Genomic DNA, 16,206 nt, shown 5'->3' with positions numbered 1-16,206 from the left:
TTACACGTTTCGTGTGACATATAAAATGCAGTATATTAAAAAATATATAAAATAATCGGAACCGGAAACGGCGTTAAAGTGACCTTGATTACTCTCTTGTCCTCTCTGCAGAAACGGAAAGAAGCGACAAAGCGTGTAAGCATAAAATATTTAGTAAGAGCATCAATTGTATGCATGAAAAGGGGGTTGGTTAAAACATCAAGGCAACAGCTCTTAGAATCCAGCAAATACATTAACCAATTGATGCGAACAACGAAGGGTTAAACTTAAGAATGTCGCAGTGTCTGACCTCAACGAAGTCGAAGGGATATTTCGTCACGGAATAATTTATCACTAACAAATTAGTACGAGATTACTCTGACGTCCAACGGCTATTTTGCCAGACAAGCTAGAGCCGTGAATCGTCAGAGCTCGTCCCACATCAAAAGTAGGATATTTGCCAATCCAAAATAGATGCGCTGCTTCGTCGGGTATAAATCGGGTATCAATTTGTTCATTTTTCATTTATATAAATCTCTTCATTTATGTAAGTTTCACTTACCTGCCACCCTTAATTTTCTCATATCTAGACAGTTTTCACAGTGACCCATAGATTCTGGCATTTTAACTTTCATTTTCACGTAACAAGAAAAAGGGATGATTTATGCCAATGCATAATCGAACACCTCGTTCATTTAGGATGCAAGTAATCTAAATGTCCGAGAGCTTCTGATTGTTATCGTGGTTGGCACTAAATGCTTAATACCGATCTCATGTATAGAAGTATAAATATTTGCATACATTTATTTGAATCCCGAGGTCATGAAGTCTCTCGCAACTTGACATCCTTTTGAAAATAAAAGTAAAAATGACTGATCCGATGGGTCACTGTGAAAACTGTTTAAATAGGGAAAAATAAAGGGTGTCAAGTAGGTGAAATTTACATAAATGAAGAAAAATGAACAATTTGATACCCGATTTATATAATTCCAAGGCCATTGGTTGGCACCAGAAGTGACGAAACAGCGCATCTATTTTGGATGGGCAAATATCCACTTTTTGATATGGGTTGAGCTCTGACGTCCCACGGCCCCAGCTTGTCTGGCAAAATAGCCGTTGGGCATCAGAGTAATCTCGGACTATAACAAATACATGTATATGGAGAAACAGTGACAACTCACCCCAATGCCAACTCGGCCCAGGCCAAATCAACCATCTTTTTCTTTAACTCGTCCCATACCAAATCGCCTCACTTTTTCATCAAATCACCCCACTCAATATAATTTCTCTGGTTAATCTACTCCTTAAAAAAAGGGTCCCATCACGTTTAATTACGTTTATTCGAATTAATTATGATATTTTAAAAGCTATCTAATTTATTTCTATTTTGCAATAACGCCAAAGCGATCTTTATTTGTCAGGACTTCAAAAGAACCTTTGGCAGAACATTGAGATCTTTTTTTGCCATGAAATCTTTATTGACTGCTCTAAATTTTTTGCACAGGAAGTTAGTCCAAATAATTATGACGGCTGGAAAGGCTTTTTTTTATTTTTTTTGCTTCATTTCAAATCAAAGAAATAAATAAATAGCCTTTCAGTTCCAAGGTGTCATAATTATTTGGACTTCAAAGATAGAGTGCTTGTCAGTCATTGTCAGTGCAAAATGTTTACATAAATGTTCAAATATAATAATAAAATAAGTTTTGATTTCATCTGAGATGTACAATAATACAATTATCTACTTTGATATCAAAATTAAGTATCTACTTTGATATCAAAATTAAGTATCTACTTTGAATTTTGATGTCAAAATGGTTTCACTTCTTGAGAGTATAAAAAAGACCTTATCTTAATTTGGAAATTTGTGTCCCATGACCAGAGAATCTGCGCCTCTTGAACTATTAACGTCATTCAACAATCATTTTTCCATTGTAGCGTCAGACAATGTCTATTTTGATGTTATATATTGTGGGGAACTTTTTTTTTTGTGCCAGTAATGGCAGAAAAGTAAATACATTGTATAAGGTGTATAAATGAAATATTCTGGCAAATTTCAGGTTGATAGAATTTTATTGATGTTGGTATTTTATTCTCCATGGAAGTGAAGGATCTTGGGGAAATCAGTGAAACCATTTTTTACTCCAACACCTATAGGGACTGTAATGATATAATGTGCAATGTAAGAAGAGATTTTTAAGATCTTTCACCACATTATTTTGTGTCAGAAACCAGTATTATGTCAAAAAAAATTTGATCACAATCTAAACTCAGACATTTTCAACCTTGAATATATATTGTGTTAAAAATTGCCCCAACTGCTCATGGTTTCGACCTCTGCAGTCGTATCAGGATGGCTCAGCAAAGCATTTTTTTTAATAGTATATGATCATACCTCTCATTCTACATGTATATATAATTTATTAACTTTTTCTTAGGTAAAATGGCACCTCCATCATATTCCGATTTAGGAAAATCTGCCAGGGATCTCTTCAGTAAAGGTTACAGTAAGTACTTTTTGATATCTTTGTTTAATTGCATTATTTTTTTTATCTTCATATAAATATTTGTAAAATTTCTGACATAGTTGTAAAAAAGCAGACACCCATTAAACCAATGTAATAACAAATATTTCTGGGAAGAAATTAAGTTGACAAATCCAATTTGCATAAATTTTGAATGTAAAACATTTGAAGGTACTGTTTCAAGATAGTCTGCTGAAATGTTTTGCACCAGACAACACTTAACAATTGTCAAACTACTAGTACGAAGACCAATATTCAGACACTATTCTTATGTGTCTAAACAAATTTTGCAAAAACTTACTAGTTTGGTGCATCAGACTTGTAGCTAACTGTGCAGACTGCATGGATTTTTCTAGCATTCCACAGGGTCTGGTTTTTCGGACCCATTCCCAACGACAAAACCCTACGTTTTTCCCAATTTTGGGAGCAAAATTCCCAAATGATCACAAAATTCATTTCCATCTTTATTATTAATGACAGAGATGTTTATTTTATTCAACTGCTAGCTTTATGTCAAAAATCGCCAACAAGTAATGTGTAAATCCAAGTTGAAACATATTGAACATTTTTTGACAAACAATGGCTGCCAGAAATAAACAGGAAGTGTGGGAAAATACTTAAAGGGAAATTCCGCGATTTTTTACTTATCATCTAATTATGTTCATCTTAACATAAAAAACACATTTGCAAAGTTTTAAATTTATATTCCTTCTAATAACGGAGAAAATCAAGTATTTGTAACTGTTTTGGTTGAATTCTCGAGTGGGTCGTGACGTATTAGCCCGATTTATTGAATTCTGGGAAAAAATAAAATCTGTTTAACTCTTATAGCTTATCGACAATATACGTAATTAAAAGCGCACAGCTGACGAATGGTCGAAGTTATGAACCACAATATAAGAATGAACGAAAATGAATATGCATATACCGTTTTGTATTGACATTTTTACTGATATTGAACTGAAAATATTTCAGTTCTATTTACCGTTATTGTTTTGATAATCATTTCAATGCAACTAATGTGTGAGCAGAGTGTGTATATTATTTTGTAAAGGTCACTGTATATTTCTCGGCTTGAGGTCAATTCGTTTACCTTGTAGCTATTTAGCCGCAGGTGTGAGTTCAAGCGTACACAGGTATAAATGTTGTTATTTGGAAAGGATAAACAGAAGGGATTAGAAAGAGTATGCTGTCACGATGTTAATACACTAAGATTTAATACACGATGAGAATAAAGATACAATAATTAAATTGTGTAAATTAATTGAAAATAAAATTCAGATTCGTAATTCCGAAAGTGTATAAAAATAAAAGGAAACAATTTTTGATTACTTTCTTAGCGGCAATTGGCGTAAAGATTCAAATATGAAGCAAAAAATAGTAGTTTTAATCTTTTATAAAAACTAAATGCAATATTACCCAATTTGATATACCATTGTACATCTGTTTGATATCATTGACTTTACCGGAATTTCTTAACTTGTATTCAAATCTGGCTGTGTTTAAATGCTAATAAAACTATTGCAATTTTAAAGTTTTTAATTGACAAAAAAAATACAACATACAACATGCATGATTTTTTTTTAGTTTCTTTTTAACATTTTATTCTTACATAATTAAATTCATTTGACAATCATTTACACGAACTTTTTGTGAAAAGAATATCAATTATCTAAGCTAAGGCATTATTTCTTTTGAGGATTTTTTTTAAAATTCTATGATAATATTTGTGCAATGTTGAACATGATAGCCGTCATTAGTCCAAATAAGTAATACAGTAGTTGTAATAAAAGTTATATTTTAGTCATGCATAACTGATATTGACGAATTTATAATAGTTCGTCCATACATCGTTGTTCTTGAAACAATCATTATTAGTATACATGTAAGTTTCCTGACGTATAAGAGCCATTGAGGATGAGCTCCAGAGAAATCAGACTAGTGGCGTTTCGTTCGTTTGTTTGTTGGGAAAGGAGAGGAAATGCAACCGCTTGTACAGATAAACGACAGAATTACCATACAAGCATTTATAGTCAACACAATCAGAAAGAGTTCCCATCGTTAGACGGGGAATATGAAGGCTTCCAAGAATGAACAAGTGACATGTCTATAACTCTGAACAGTTAGAAAACAGACTATCGACATCGACCGCTTGTTCTTAATATTTGAAACTGTATGCATATATATACGTATACGTTTATGATATATATAGTGATGAGTTCTTGCGTCTGACAAAAACTAAATTCCTTCATGGTTATATCTTGCCATACGTTTATATTGGTTTGTAAGGTGATTACTCACAATCGTTTTTGAAAATCCTGTTTGTGAGATGTAGATTCATTTCAATAGAGAAATTTCGTCTATATATTTCACAAGTGTATAACACGGAGAAGCTCTGAAGGTCCATTACTCCCATTTTGTTTGGGTGTGAACCATCGATGTTTACAGCAATATCACAGAATAAGATGATGATGGTAGAAAGAACTATATGGGCGTCATGTGGTAAATATTACATGCATATCGGACAATGAGTTGTCAATCTGTATGAAAAGATTTCCAATACAACCATATTATTGAGAAGGAATGTTTACATGCTATACTCTCGTACTAGTATCACAGGGTTCTTGTGGCGTTCACCTTAGACACACATCTTTTTAACGATGTTTAAAAAAAAGACAGAACCAATTTAATGTCATATTTCCCTATTTTTTAAATATAACTAAAAGTCTTTTATCTGACAAGAATACCCCTATTTAGCGAACAAGTAATTTATTCTTTTTTCTGTTATTGAATACCAAGAAAGAAAATAAATCCCGAAATTAATTTGAAACTTTGATACTCAAAAGTTTCCCAGCAAAATATTCACATTCCCTGGGGATAATTAGTGTTCGTCCAGTGGCATATATAACAATTGCGATGACGAATTACTTCCTTTGTTCGAGAACAATCTTATTGAAATATAAATCTGTGATTTTACTAGGTCCACAGCTTCAATGAACCAAAGCAAAAGTTATACATCGACCTGTATTTAAATCAAATTGGTTCTCTTCTTCTTCTGGTATACAATAGTCTATCGACATTCGATGATTACATACTGTTGGCATACGTGGACTAGTCTATTTACAACACTTTTACCCCTATTTATTCAAAATATATGTTTTTTTCTTATGTTCAATGTATACATGTATATATTTTAAATTGCGCTATAGTTCCGTAACTTTCTATCCAGTCGTATAAACGAATCGTCGGCAAGTGCGTACATTTTTTAAATCAATATTTCTGGTCTGTTCCAATCTGTCCTTCACTATTGACAATGACTATATATTACATTTTCCCAAATTCACCCTTGGAAAAAATATTTAAATAGATTTTAATTTCATCAAATCTTATTTTTTGGGTATTATTTACATGTTTATGAATTATATTCTTTACACCAGAAATGTTATTTATAAACAAGCGTATGAGTTTAGTAATGACAAGTAAGACAGAGTTGTATATTATTCATCTGATAGTTCAAAATGGAAAGTTATATTAAAGTTATCAGCCGTGTACACTGATCAATACCTGCAGAAGTGAAACGATGCATGAACTTGCAAGCCCGACAGGAAATCGCTTGAATACCTGGACGTGTCACCTCACACCCCTCACAATACCTTTGGAAGTAATACCTTTAGCCATGCTGGTGATCAGATGAGGGAAGATCAAAATATATTTGTTTATTACTTTAAAGAATTATGAACAAATTAGATTTTCGAAAACAATTTTCACGGAACACTTATTTATGATTTCAACTTTGACTTTTCACCTAATTCCAAAATCAACAGTTTAAAAACAACAGACCATGGTAATTTAAAAAAAGTAAGAATATTTTTCGTATCAAGTTAGTTAGTCGGATCATGGAAGTATTATATTGAATATATAATACTTCCATGGTCGGATAAAACAACCGTACGATTGACAAGATATCGACACGCAATTACGACTACATCGGTTACTGTAGTTTTGTTTCTTTGTGGTTTATAGACATATCGTTTTTATTAATCGGGGAAAGAAGACAAAATGGCGGATCGCAGAGAATTGATACTCTAAATTTAAAATCGATGGTGATCGCTTATCTAGCGGAATAAAACTTTAATATCTATGAATTTGAGCATTTTTATACAGAATGAACATAATATCAATTTTTGATTTTTTTGCGAAGTTTCCCTTTAAATCAGATCAAATCCGGAAACGGACAAGTATATAATTCCGGGTTTGTCAATCAAATACAGTAAATAAAAAAATTAAAATAACCAAACATGTGACAGCTGACTTTAGCAACACTAAAATTGAAAACTAACAGATATATAAAAAAAGAAAATAGAAACAGGATATATTTTATACAGAACTCAAAATATTTCAGTTTACAAATTTTCATGTCAAAATCAAAAAAATGTAACAATCCTTAAGAAGTTAGAACTCATTATTTTGATACTCAAATGTCATGTTGTTATATTTAAAAACAAAGAAGTTGTAGTCCTTACTTTATTTTCACCAACAAAAAAATGTTTAATGAATTAAACGCACTAAAACTAACATCTGGTATATTGATTGTTTTTCCCAATCTCATTGAATACCGCATTAAAAAATTCCCAAAACTGGCCAGGGTCCTTTTTCCCAAAATACCCAGATAAACCTCTGGACTGTTACATAGTTTAGGGTCTTTGAAATTTGTTTGAATTTTGTCCAAAAGGTAGATATCTTTTAGCAGTATTTTTTTTATGGACAACAATATGAAAAGTTAAAGGGGCATTAGCTGTCATATTCATGTTCACAAAGTTGACTCAAATTCTCTTAATGATTTATGTGTTCAATCATTGTTAATAGGCATTAGTAATTTATTGTGTATGGTTGATTATATTTTTCAGACTTTGGAACCAACAAACTAGAGGCTAAAACAAAAACAGATAGTAAAGTAGAATTCACAAGTAAATTAGACCACAATCATGATACTGGTAAAGTTGCTGGTAGTTTAGAAACCAAGTACAAATGGAAAGATTACGGTAAGTTTACTTTCAAATCACCCTTGAACCCTTGAACTTTGATTTATTGACCTAAACAAAATATATTCACAGACCTAACCTAAAAAATCAAGTGTTTGACAAGCTTGTCACTTGCCAATGGTTTACTGAAAACCTATTTATATTTAAATCATGTAAAATATTTATGTAAACTGTTTGTTATGTGTAAAATACATCAGTTGTACATGTATATAATCAACTGTAGGCCTTGACACATGCTTTGGCCATTTTGTATGTGATGCATAAGTTATATATAATCAACTGTAAGGTAATAGGCCTTGACACATGACATGCTTTGGCCATTTTGTATGTGATGCAAAAGTTATATATAATCAACTGTGAAGGAAGTAGGTCATGAATCAGCTTGCTTGGCTTTTTTTTTACGTGTGATGGGGTTGATGTGGTAAGTCAAGTGTGACATGCATTTTGTTGTAAAGATTCCTTATTTTAGAAAATTATTCAAGTATGAAGAAACAATTTGTTTCTCATTCTTGATAAGTCATTAAGATAGATACTTAAAATGTTTAGAATAAAACACATAAATAAAAATAAATACCATTGTGTACATTACAATACTAACTTGTGAATGATAATAGTTTACTGTGGCATTGCTATCTAGAATTGAATTATTCCTGATATTTTTTCTAGGATTAACATTCAAAGAAAAATGGACAACAGACAATGTGTTAAACACAGAAATAACTGTTGAGGACCAAATTGTTCAAGGTTTAAAATTAGCATTTGACACAACATTTGCTCCACAGACAGGGTAGGTAAAACAAATAAGGTCATATCAAGCACTAGAATTTGACAGGGAAGTTAAATAGAAACTTTTAATGCATACATGTAAATGTTTCTTAATGTGAAAAGATTTCCCCCTTGAATGACTGCAGATGAGATATTATTATAGAATACCTTAACCCAGTTAACAATAGATTAACCAAAATTGAAAATTGTAATACTGATACCAGAAAGTCCCAAGATAGAGAATCAAATGCTTTTTTCAAAACCAATTAAAAGCAATAGACCTGGAATATAATGTTCTTCTGTATATTGTAAAAGATCATAAATCAATTTGATGTTATTCCCAATAAAACATCCACTGATGAAGCCAGTTTCATCTAAATCAATCAGTTTGTTTAAAACTTTTTAAAATCTACTAGTAATAACCCGTGTACCAATTTTGTATACAGTATTAAGCATGGAGATATATTATAAAAGGTCTCCAATTTTTGAAAAATGACGCTTTCAGCGGCATGTTTCTATACTAGTGAACTGAACTTCCATTACATTTCTCTGCCTACCGCGCTTGGTTCGTATTTACTTTCCATTACATTTCTCCGTCTACCACTCTTGGTTTCGTGTTTATTATTTTACATTTAAACTGGAATTTGCTTTTATTATGATTTCTGTGTAGTAATCAACCGGGAACCAGTTTACATACCTCCGGTCTTTCTTATTACCAAAAAGATCGAAGTGTAACAACCAATGTTGTTAAGATACTCATAAATCTATTTTTATAACTTTATTGATTATGTGAAGTAAAACTAAAACATTGTTAAAACATTAAAAATCTGTGTTTTACTTGGCGGAATGTCAATACAATCACAGTAAGAGTTATTCTTTACTTGCTTTTCCACAATAATTGTTTCGTGGTATTCTTTGAATTTCTCGGCAGTTATGGTTCTCTTCGGACATGCTTTTAAGGGGAATTCGTCTGGTTCAATAGCGTGAATCAGCCCTCAACTTCTTTGTACATAAATACTAACTTTGGCTTGAATGTTTTGTTCGTCCTTGTCTGGAGATCTTGTTGTAGTTCCAGTTTGGCAAGCATTTTGGAGACTTATCCATCCTCTTTTGACTTGTAATCTCTGGTGATAAATATTGCCGCTTGACATGTTTATTTTTGTTACAGGGTAGGGGTCGCATACGATGGCTCCATATTAAATTATGAGATCAATTCCTAAAGGTCTAGTTCATTATCCAATCTGACACAAATTTCAATAACTGGAATGCCACCCAAGTTGAATATATTGTGACCCACTATAACAGCATAATTACTTGGGATTGTGTTTAATACCATGATGGTTCAATGGCATAAACTTAAATGGAGACAAAATTTAACATGAAAGATTGTGGATTAGTGTAAAATAAAAAAAAACTAGCTTACTATAATATATGGTTAAAGAATGAATATCAAATTATATGGGTCATGGGCAGAGTTGTTATAAAATATCAATATGGCAGAGAAGTGGTTTTAAGTTTCATATAAAGGGACCTGACTGACATGAAATAAAAAAATCATAGGAGTATCCCTATTTGTCTAATCTTCAATGTGAAATAAAACAAGTATAACAATATTGTGTAAATCTAAAGATTCTGAAATAGAATTTGCTTCAAGTAACAGAAATAACTACATTTGTGTATGTCACTAGTAACTTATTTAATGAGTATGTGGGTAATTAGTCCTATAACATATGACCTCAGGATCATTATTTACTATTTCTATTTACTGTTCTGATAATATTTTTTTTACTATCAATGTGTCACACTTCGCATTCAAAAATTATAAAAAAATGAAAATATCAGTATAAAAACGTTAAAAATTGAATAAGAATGCGAAGTCATATGTTTATAGGACTAGTGGGGTATAAGAGCTTATTACAACAGACTCTTCATAATCATTTGGTTTGAAAGGATACTAGTAGTCTGTATTCTTGAATTAAAAAAATGTAATTGCAAGAAAAAAAAATACACATTAATTAGAATACTTTAGATCATTCAGGTAGTCTTTATTTAGTACATACAAAAGAACAGCAAGTAGTCATTGGATATTGTAGATCATATAAATAGTCTTGACCTATTTATTAGTACAAAAGAACAGCTAGTAATCATTGGATATTGTATATCATTCCAGTATTCTTGACCTTTTTATCTGTACAAAAAAAAAACAGACAGTAGTCATTGGATACTGTAGATCATTCAGGTAGTCTTGACCTATTTATTTGTACAAAAAAAAACATGCCAGTAGTCATTGGATACTGTAGATCATTTAGGTTGTCTTGACTCTTGACCTATTCATTTGTATTAAAAAAAAAACAGTCAGTTGTCAGCTTCACTTCACACACTCATATACGAATATCAATTATATGCTTACGAGACATGTTGCAATGTTCAACTTATTATGGTATGTGAAAATCAAGACTTGCATAAAAAATATCCCAATATAAGAGGCAGTGGCGTCATTTTTCCTCAGAGCTTTCAGCTCTTTGATTGAGTAAATGTCTTGGTTTATTGTCTTTTGGTAAGCTTGCTATGATTCCCTGCCTATGAGTCACTGATAAGGTTCCTAAATTTGACCCATAATTTAAAGATTTCATTATTACAACAAAGTTTCAAGAAACAGCTGACTATTTACAGTAAAATGAAGATAATCATTACAAATCTCATGTATATTTTCAAAATTATAAACCAATGCACCATACTGTTTTTATACGACAGCAAAAAAAAATTGGGATAGTATGATGTCGTCAACTGAAGACACATTTTGTTTCCAGACAATAACTTTAGTTAAAGTGAATGGATCTCTATGAAATGTTTTTAGGAACATTCAATACCACCAAAGGAAGGTTGGAATAATTGACTTTGGGGATGATGGTCCTAACCGTTTAGGAATTGGGGGCCCAAAACAAGCATTTTTCAGGGTTCAACCTCTGCCACCGTATCCATAGATGCCAACCATTACGATTTTTCCGTAATTTTTCCGATTTTGCAATCAAAACTACGTTTACGCTATTACGGTCAAAGTCGAATAGTTAAAGATTTCCAGTCATCGTCGTTCAATTTTGTAAAACATGGATTTTTATCATTACTTTTCCATCCTGGTCCGTTATTTAGAAACGACCACTCTGTGGTTCCAGTTTTTTAAATTTTAATAACTTTCTTAACCTATCCTGGTCCATTCCTGGATTTCTATCAAACTTGGACAGAAGTTTGTTTATGATCAAAAGCTAGTATTGAAAAGGAAATTTTGTAAAAATATATTTCCTGTTTTTCTGTAAGTTACTTTTATTATGTACGTAGTTTTCTTCCAGTTAACATTACATTACATACAATCTGCAGTTAAAGTTCCTAAACCATATTAGCTTAATAAAGTAGGTGAGACACTGGGTGCCAAGGAACCCTCATACATTTTTTCTTTTGATAGAAAGAAGCAAAGTTTTAAAGAAATATATGTAAGTTGGCAAAAAATGAAAGTGGCAAAAAATAAAATTGACCCAAGGAAACCCTGACTAATTGAAGATTTTGTATGTACATCCTTAGTCTTTTAGCTTGTAGAATTGAAAAAAATATTTCAGAAAAAACAAGGAGTTAAATTCTGATGTATCATTTTAGAGGTATATATGACAAACTTTTTTTTTCAGAAAGAAGCAGGGAACAATTAAGACTGGATACAAACAAGATTATGTAAATATGGAATGTGATGTTAACTTTGATTTTGCTGGACCAGCTGTGAATGGTGCCTTAGTATTAGGGTAAGGTCATAATATGCAATACCGCTCACCAAAACATTCAATTGTAAGGTGGGCTTGCTGGTGAAATAGATAAGATAATAGCTCTGTTATATCACAGAATTATTGTGGCAATTGCTAAAGGGAAAACTTCAATTTTTGTACAAACTATTCTGTTCAGAAGAGGACATTTAAAGATGATTTTCTTCTACCACATACATAATAGACCTCTTAAACTCAAATGGCTCTATAGGAAAGCTAATTTTAAGCTTAATTGGTCCTGCAGTGCCAGTACTTCACTGGCCTGGTGACCATCAGGGGAGTCCTGTTTAAAACACTCCAGTTTGAACCAACAAAAATTGCTAAATGCACACACAATATATGATTCATGCATTTTCCAATAAAATATAATTTTCTTTCTGACTAATTATATATAATGACATGTAAAAACTGATGTGAAATTGATCTTGTAATGTTAAATCCTCTATATGACAGGTATAATGGCTGGCTTGGTGGATACCAGATGAGCTTTGATACTTCCAAATCAAAACTTTCCAAGAGCAACTTTGCTGTAGGTTACTCTACTGGTGACTTTACACTCCATACCAATGTGTAAGTATTGGTACATATATATATATATTTATCTTACCTCCTATAGATTTATAGAGATATGATTGGTTAAAGGACTACATGTGGTGACTAGATATAGGAAGATGTGGTGTGAGTGCCAATGAGACAACTCTCCATACAAATAACAATTTAAAAAGTAAACCATTATAGGTTAAAGTACGGCCTTCAACACGGAGCCTTGGCTCACACCGAACAACAAGCTATAAAGGGCCCCAAAATTACTAGTGTAAAACCATTCAAACGGGAAAACCAACGGTCTAATCTATATAAACAAAACGAGAAATATATATATTTATATTTGATAATGGGTGTCCTAAAAATATAGGGTTAGTTACCATATGGGTAGTGATTAAAATCATACAAAATATGTATTATGAAAGGAAAATTTAAAAGAATTTTTTGGATTAACTCCTAGAAATAGAACAAAATGAAAGTCATAGAAAATGGTGTTAAGAGTCAAATCTGCTTCATAACTACTTTTAAGTTTGAAGGCACATTTTCCTTTTCCTCACATGAAGTTCCATAACATATTAGTCAATTAACCTAGAAGTGGTGTGTTCACATTTTTTTGTCATCGCATTGGCTTAAAAATATTTATTGGCTCACGACAGGGATATGCTTCTGATAAACAGTATTGAGAAATTAAGCATGGGTGTCTAGAGTAGATATTTTAGACTTGTGCATCTTTTTATCTTAAAAAAAAATAAATATTAATGTTATGCCTGTGTTTAAATAATGAATGATTTAAAATATAGAAATGATGGAGCTGAATTTGGTGCATCTATTTACCAACGAGTCAGTGATGATTTAGAGGCCGGAGTCAGCCTTAACTGGGCTGCAGGAAGTAACGCTACAAGATTTGGATTGGGGGCCAAATATGTATTAGACCGGGATTCTTCAGTCAGCGTATGTATTCATTAAGACAAAGTTAGAAATGTATTCCAGTCAGTTCTAAATAAGTTTTAGTACCAATTTCTGCTTTTGATTGTTAGCTGGCTGTCTGCTCCAGTGTGAGTTATTGTCATAACATGGTGTTTTTCACCCATTAATTTGTACAAAAATCTGCTCCTCTGCAACCACTTGGCCAATCTGAACCAATCTTGGATATGATTTTGAAAAAGTTTGTCTTTATGCATTACGGTGGTTGGAAAAACATCTTCACGAATATTTTACACAGTAACAGGATTATATCAATCAAACACAATCTAAATACTTGAAAATCTGTTACATTTATACACTATAGCATTGGCTAGGTTATAAAATTTCATTATATGAGACCATGCTTTATATTGTAGTTGAAAGTAAACAACAGCAGTCAGATTGGGATGGGATATTCCCAGAAATTAAGAGATGGTATGTAAAAAGTACACATGATGAATTGTTTGTTCTAAACAATCACCTGCCATTTATAGAAACAAAACCGTAATCTCAGTGGAATAAAAAAAATACAAGTAATATTACAGAAGTTTTTAATGAACTTTCCCCGTTATTTCACTAACCCAACCAGTACAAATGCTAAATAACTTTTTGTGTAATTAAAATTACAATATTGGTGGTGTCATTAAACAAAAATTACAAGTCTTGCAGAAATAAATACTAGACATAGACATTGGACTAGTGAAAATTTGGACTGTTTATCCAGGTATAATTTCAGCCGTTAGAATATCATAGAGTTTTTGGAGTGTATTGGAGTAAATTCTAGATTATGTAACCAAAATATTTGAATGCTAAGTATTGCATGTGAAGAAGCCTCATACATTGTTGTACTAACTGGTTCACATTTTTATCCAAAATGGCAAAGTTTGTAGCACAAAAGACAGTAATTGAAATGATGTTTAGAATAACATTAAAATGAAATAAATGTTATTAATTTCATTTAAAAAAAATCAATATAAATCTAGTGTCATCAATTACATTTAAAATAAAAAAATAGAATAAAAATAAAGGTAATTTGATGGTACATACTAAACCTTACCTTATAATGACTTCACAGTTCAGCTAGAGATACTACCTATACCTACACTCTCAATACAATTGGCTTTAAATGTTATTAATAACTTAGGCCCTATACCTACACACTCAATACAATTGGCTTTAAATGTTATTAATAACTCAGGCATGTACTTCACTAATACTTCATGGTTTATATATTTGTAACTGAAATACTTGCATTTCTTTGTAGGTGTTAAACTTACTCTGTCAACTCTCATAGAAGGCAAGAACTTCAACCAAGGAGGTCATAAAATAGGACTTGGTTTAGATGTAGAGGCATAAGTGATATTCATGCAGACATTGTGTTGTGTTTTTTTTTTTAATTTGCATTTCCAGAATGCATAGGTGTCTTTATTCCAAGAAAGACATGATGATCTAAATGACTGAAATAAATTGAAATAAATTGATTTAACATTTTAAGTTTATTAGCTTCAGACTGTTGTGAGAGGTTCTATATATATCAGGATTAAAATATTTGTTCAAATTTATAACCATTGTTATCATGACTACTAAATGCATCTGCCTAACACTATCATGTCTTTTATGTATATCTATGTATTCTGAGAAAATAAACATGTGATTGTGATTTTTTATCATTTCTTCCAATTTGTGATTGATATATCCTTTTCAATCTATGACCTGTTGACAATACTTAACATCTGATATTGGTCCATACTTGCTTTGAAAAAGTTTTTGTTCACAATTTGAATTTGACTGATTGTTCAAAGTGATTTAAAGTCACAAGAAACCTCAAATTAAAAAAATATGCATATGTTTTTTATAACTAAATTGATAGTTTTCATTATACAACTTGTGTACATATACTTTTTTTCTGAGGAAAATTCTTTAATTTGTCCACATTAAAGAAGTTTACTTGTTTTTCATTGCTTCCTGGAAGAAGCAATTCGCTGACATATTTTCTGTATGCATAGTATCCTGAGCGTAACCCTCCTTGTAAAAATCTGGTGATTGCAATATGCATGGATCTGTAATTAAAATAAACAATTATCTGATTGTACATGTTAAACATGTACTCAATACCCATGCTTTTTGTTATTTGTTTACTATAAGGTGACAATCGGTAAACTTCGGCTTCAAGACACGGCATTTAATGAGCAGCCATATTTGTTAAATGATTTTAATCATAACAGACGGAGAGAAAAAAATTGACGAATAAAATTGACGATTTTAAAAACGTTATATTTGCGTAAAAAATGAGAAAATTGTGCACAGAGGACTAAGTTTACGATATATACATGCATTGGTTCAAAAATTGGATAAACATTTTTTTAGTGGAAGAAGACGTCAAGTCTTCTGAAGACTTAAGGGGCTGACCATTGGCATTGAGTCTCCGTATGCCGCATTCATTTCGTGTATTACAATTTCAAAACAACTTAGATTCCTGACACCGATTTTTACACATGATTAGGCATCTGAATCATTTAATTTGTAAATTATGATTGTAAAACAATCACTATCGTAAATATGACCCTTTTATTTATGTAAATTATT

The 16,206-nt window shown here is 31.6% G+C and overlaps 1 protein-coding gene across 2 annotated transcripts; it reads left to right on the top strand.

Annotated features, from left to right (window-relative positions):
- Positions 1-9: 9 nt before the first annotated feature.
- Positions 10-15,280, top strand: LOC143046137 (non-selective voltage-gated ion channel VDAC2-like). Of its 2 annotated transcripts, XM_076219146.1 has the most exons (9): positions 86-133; positions 2,415-2,483; positions 7,409-7,543; positions 8,210-8,330; positions 11,986-12,096; positions 12,568-12,684; positions 13,458-13,608; positions 13,998-14,055; positions 14,885-15,280. In XM_076219146.1, the coding sequence occupies exons 2-9, from the start codon at positions 2,420-2,422 to the stop codon at positions 14,974-14,976; spliced, it is 849 nt and encodes a 282-aa protein (XP_076075261.1). In that variant the 5' UTR covers positions 86-133; positions 2,415-2,419; the 3' UTR covers positions 14,977-15,280. The 2 variants fall into 2 exon arrangements, with proteins under 2 accessions (XP_076075262.1, XP_076075261.1); XM_076219147.1 differs by lacking the exon at positions 14,885-15,280 and having other exon boundaries at positions 10-135; positions 13,998-14,063.
- The last annotated feature ends 926 nt before the right edge of the window (positions 15,281-16,206 follow it).

This window comes from Mytilus galloprovincialis, chromosome 9 (assembly GCF_965363235.1).
Source record: "Mytilus galloprovincialis chromosome 9, xbMytGall1.hap1.1, whole genome shotgun sequence".
Taxonomy (NCBI): Eukaryota; Metazoa; Mollusca; class Bivalvia; order Mytilida; family Mytilidae; genus Mytilus; species Mytilus galloprovincialis.
This window is presented reverse-complemented; position numbering and strand designations above follow the sequence as displayed.

Bases quoted from the DNA above. Each gene is read 5' to 3' on its own strand.
- LOC143046137 (XM_076219146.1), top strand. From the start codon at position 2,420: ATGGCACCTCCATCATATTCCGATTTAGGAAAATCTGCCAGGGATCTC. The intron at 13,609-13,997 runs GTATGTATTCAT...TTTATATTGTAG, and splicing joins ACCGGGATTCTTCAGTCAGC to TTGAAAGTAAACAACAGCAG. The intron at 14,056-14,884 runs GTATGTAAAAAG...ATTTCTTTGTAG, and splicing joins TTCCCAGAAATTAAGAGATG to GTGTTAAACTTACTCTGTCA.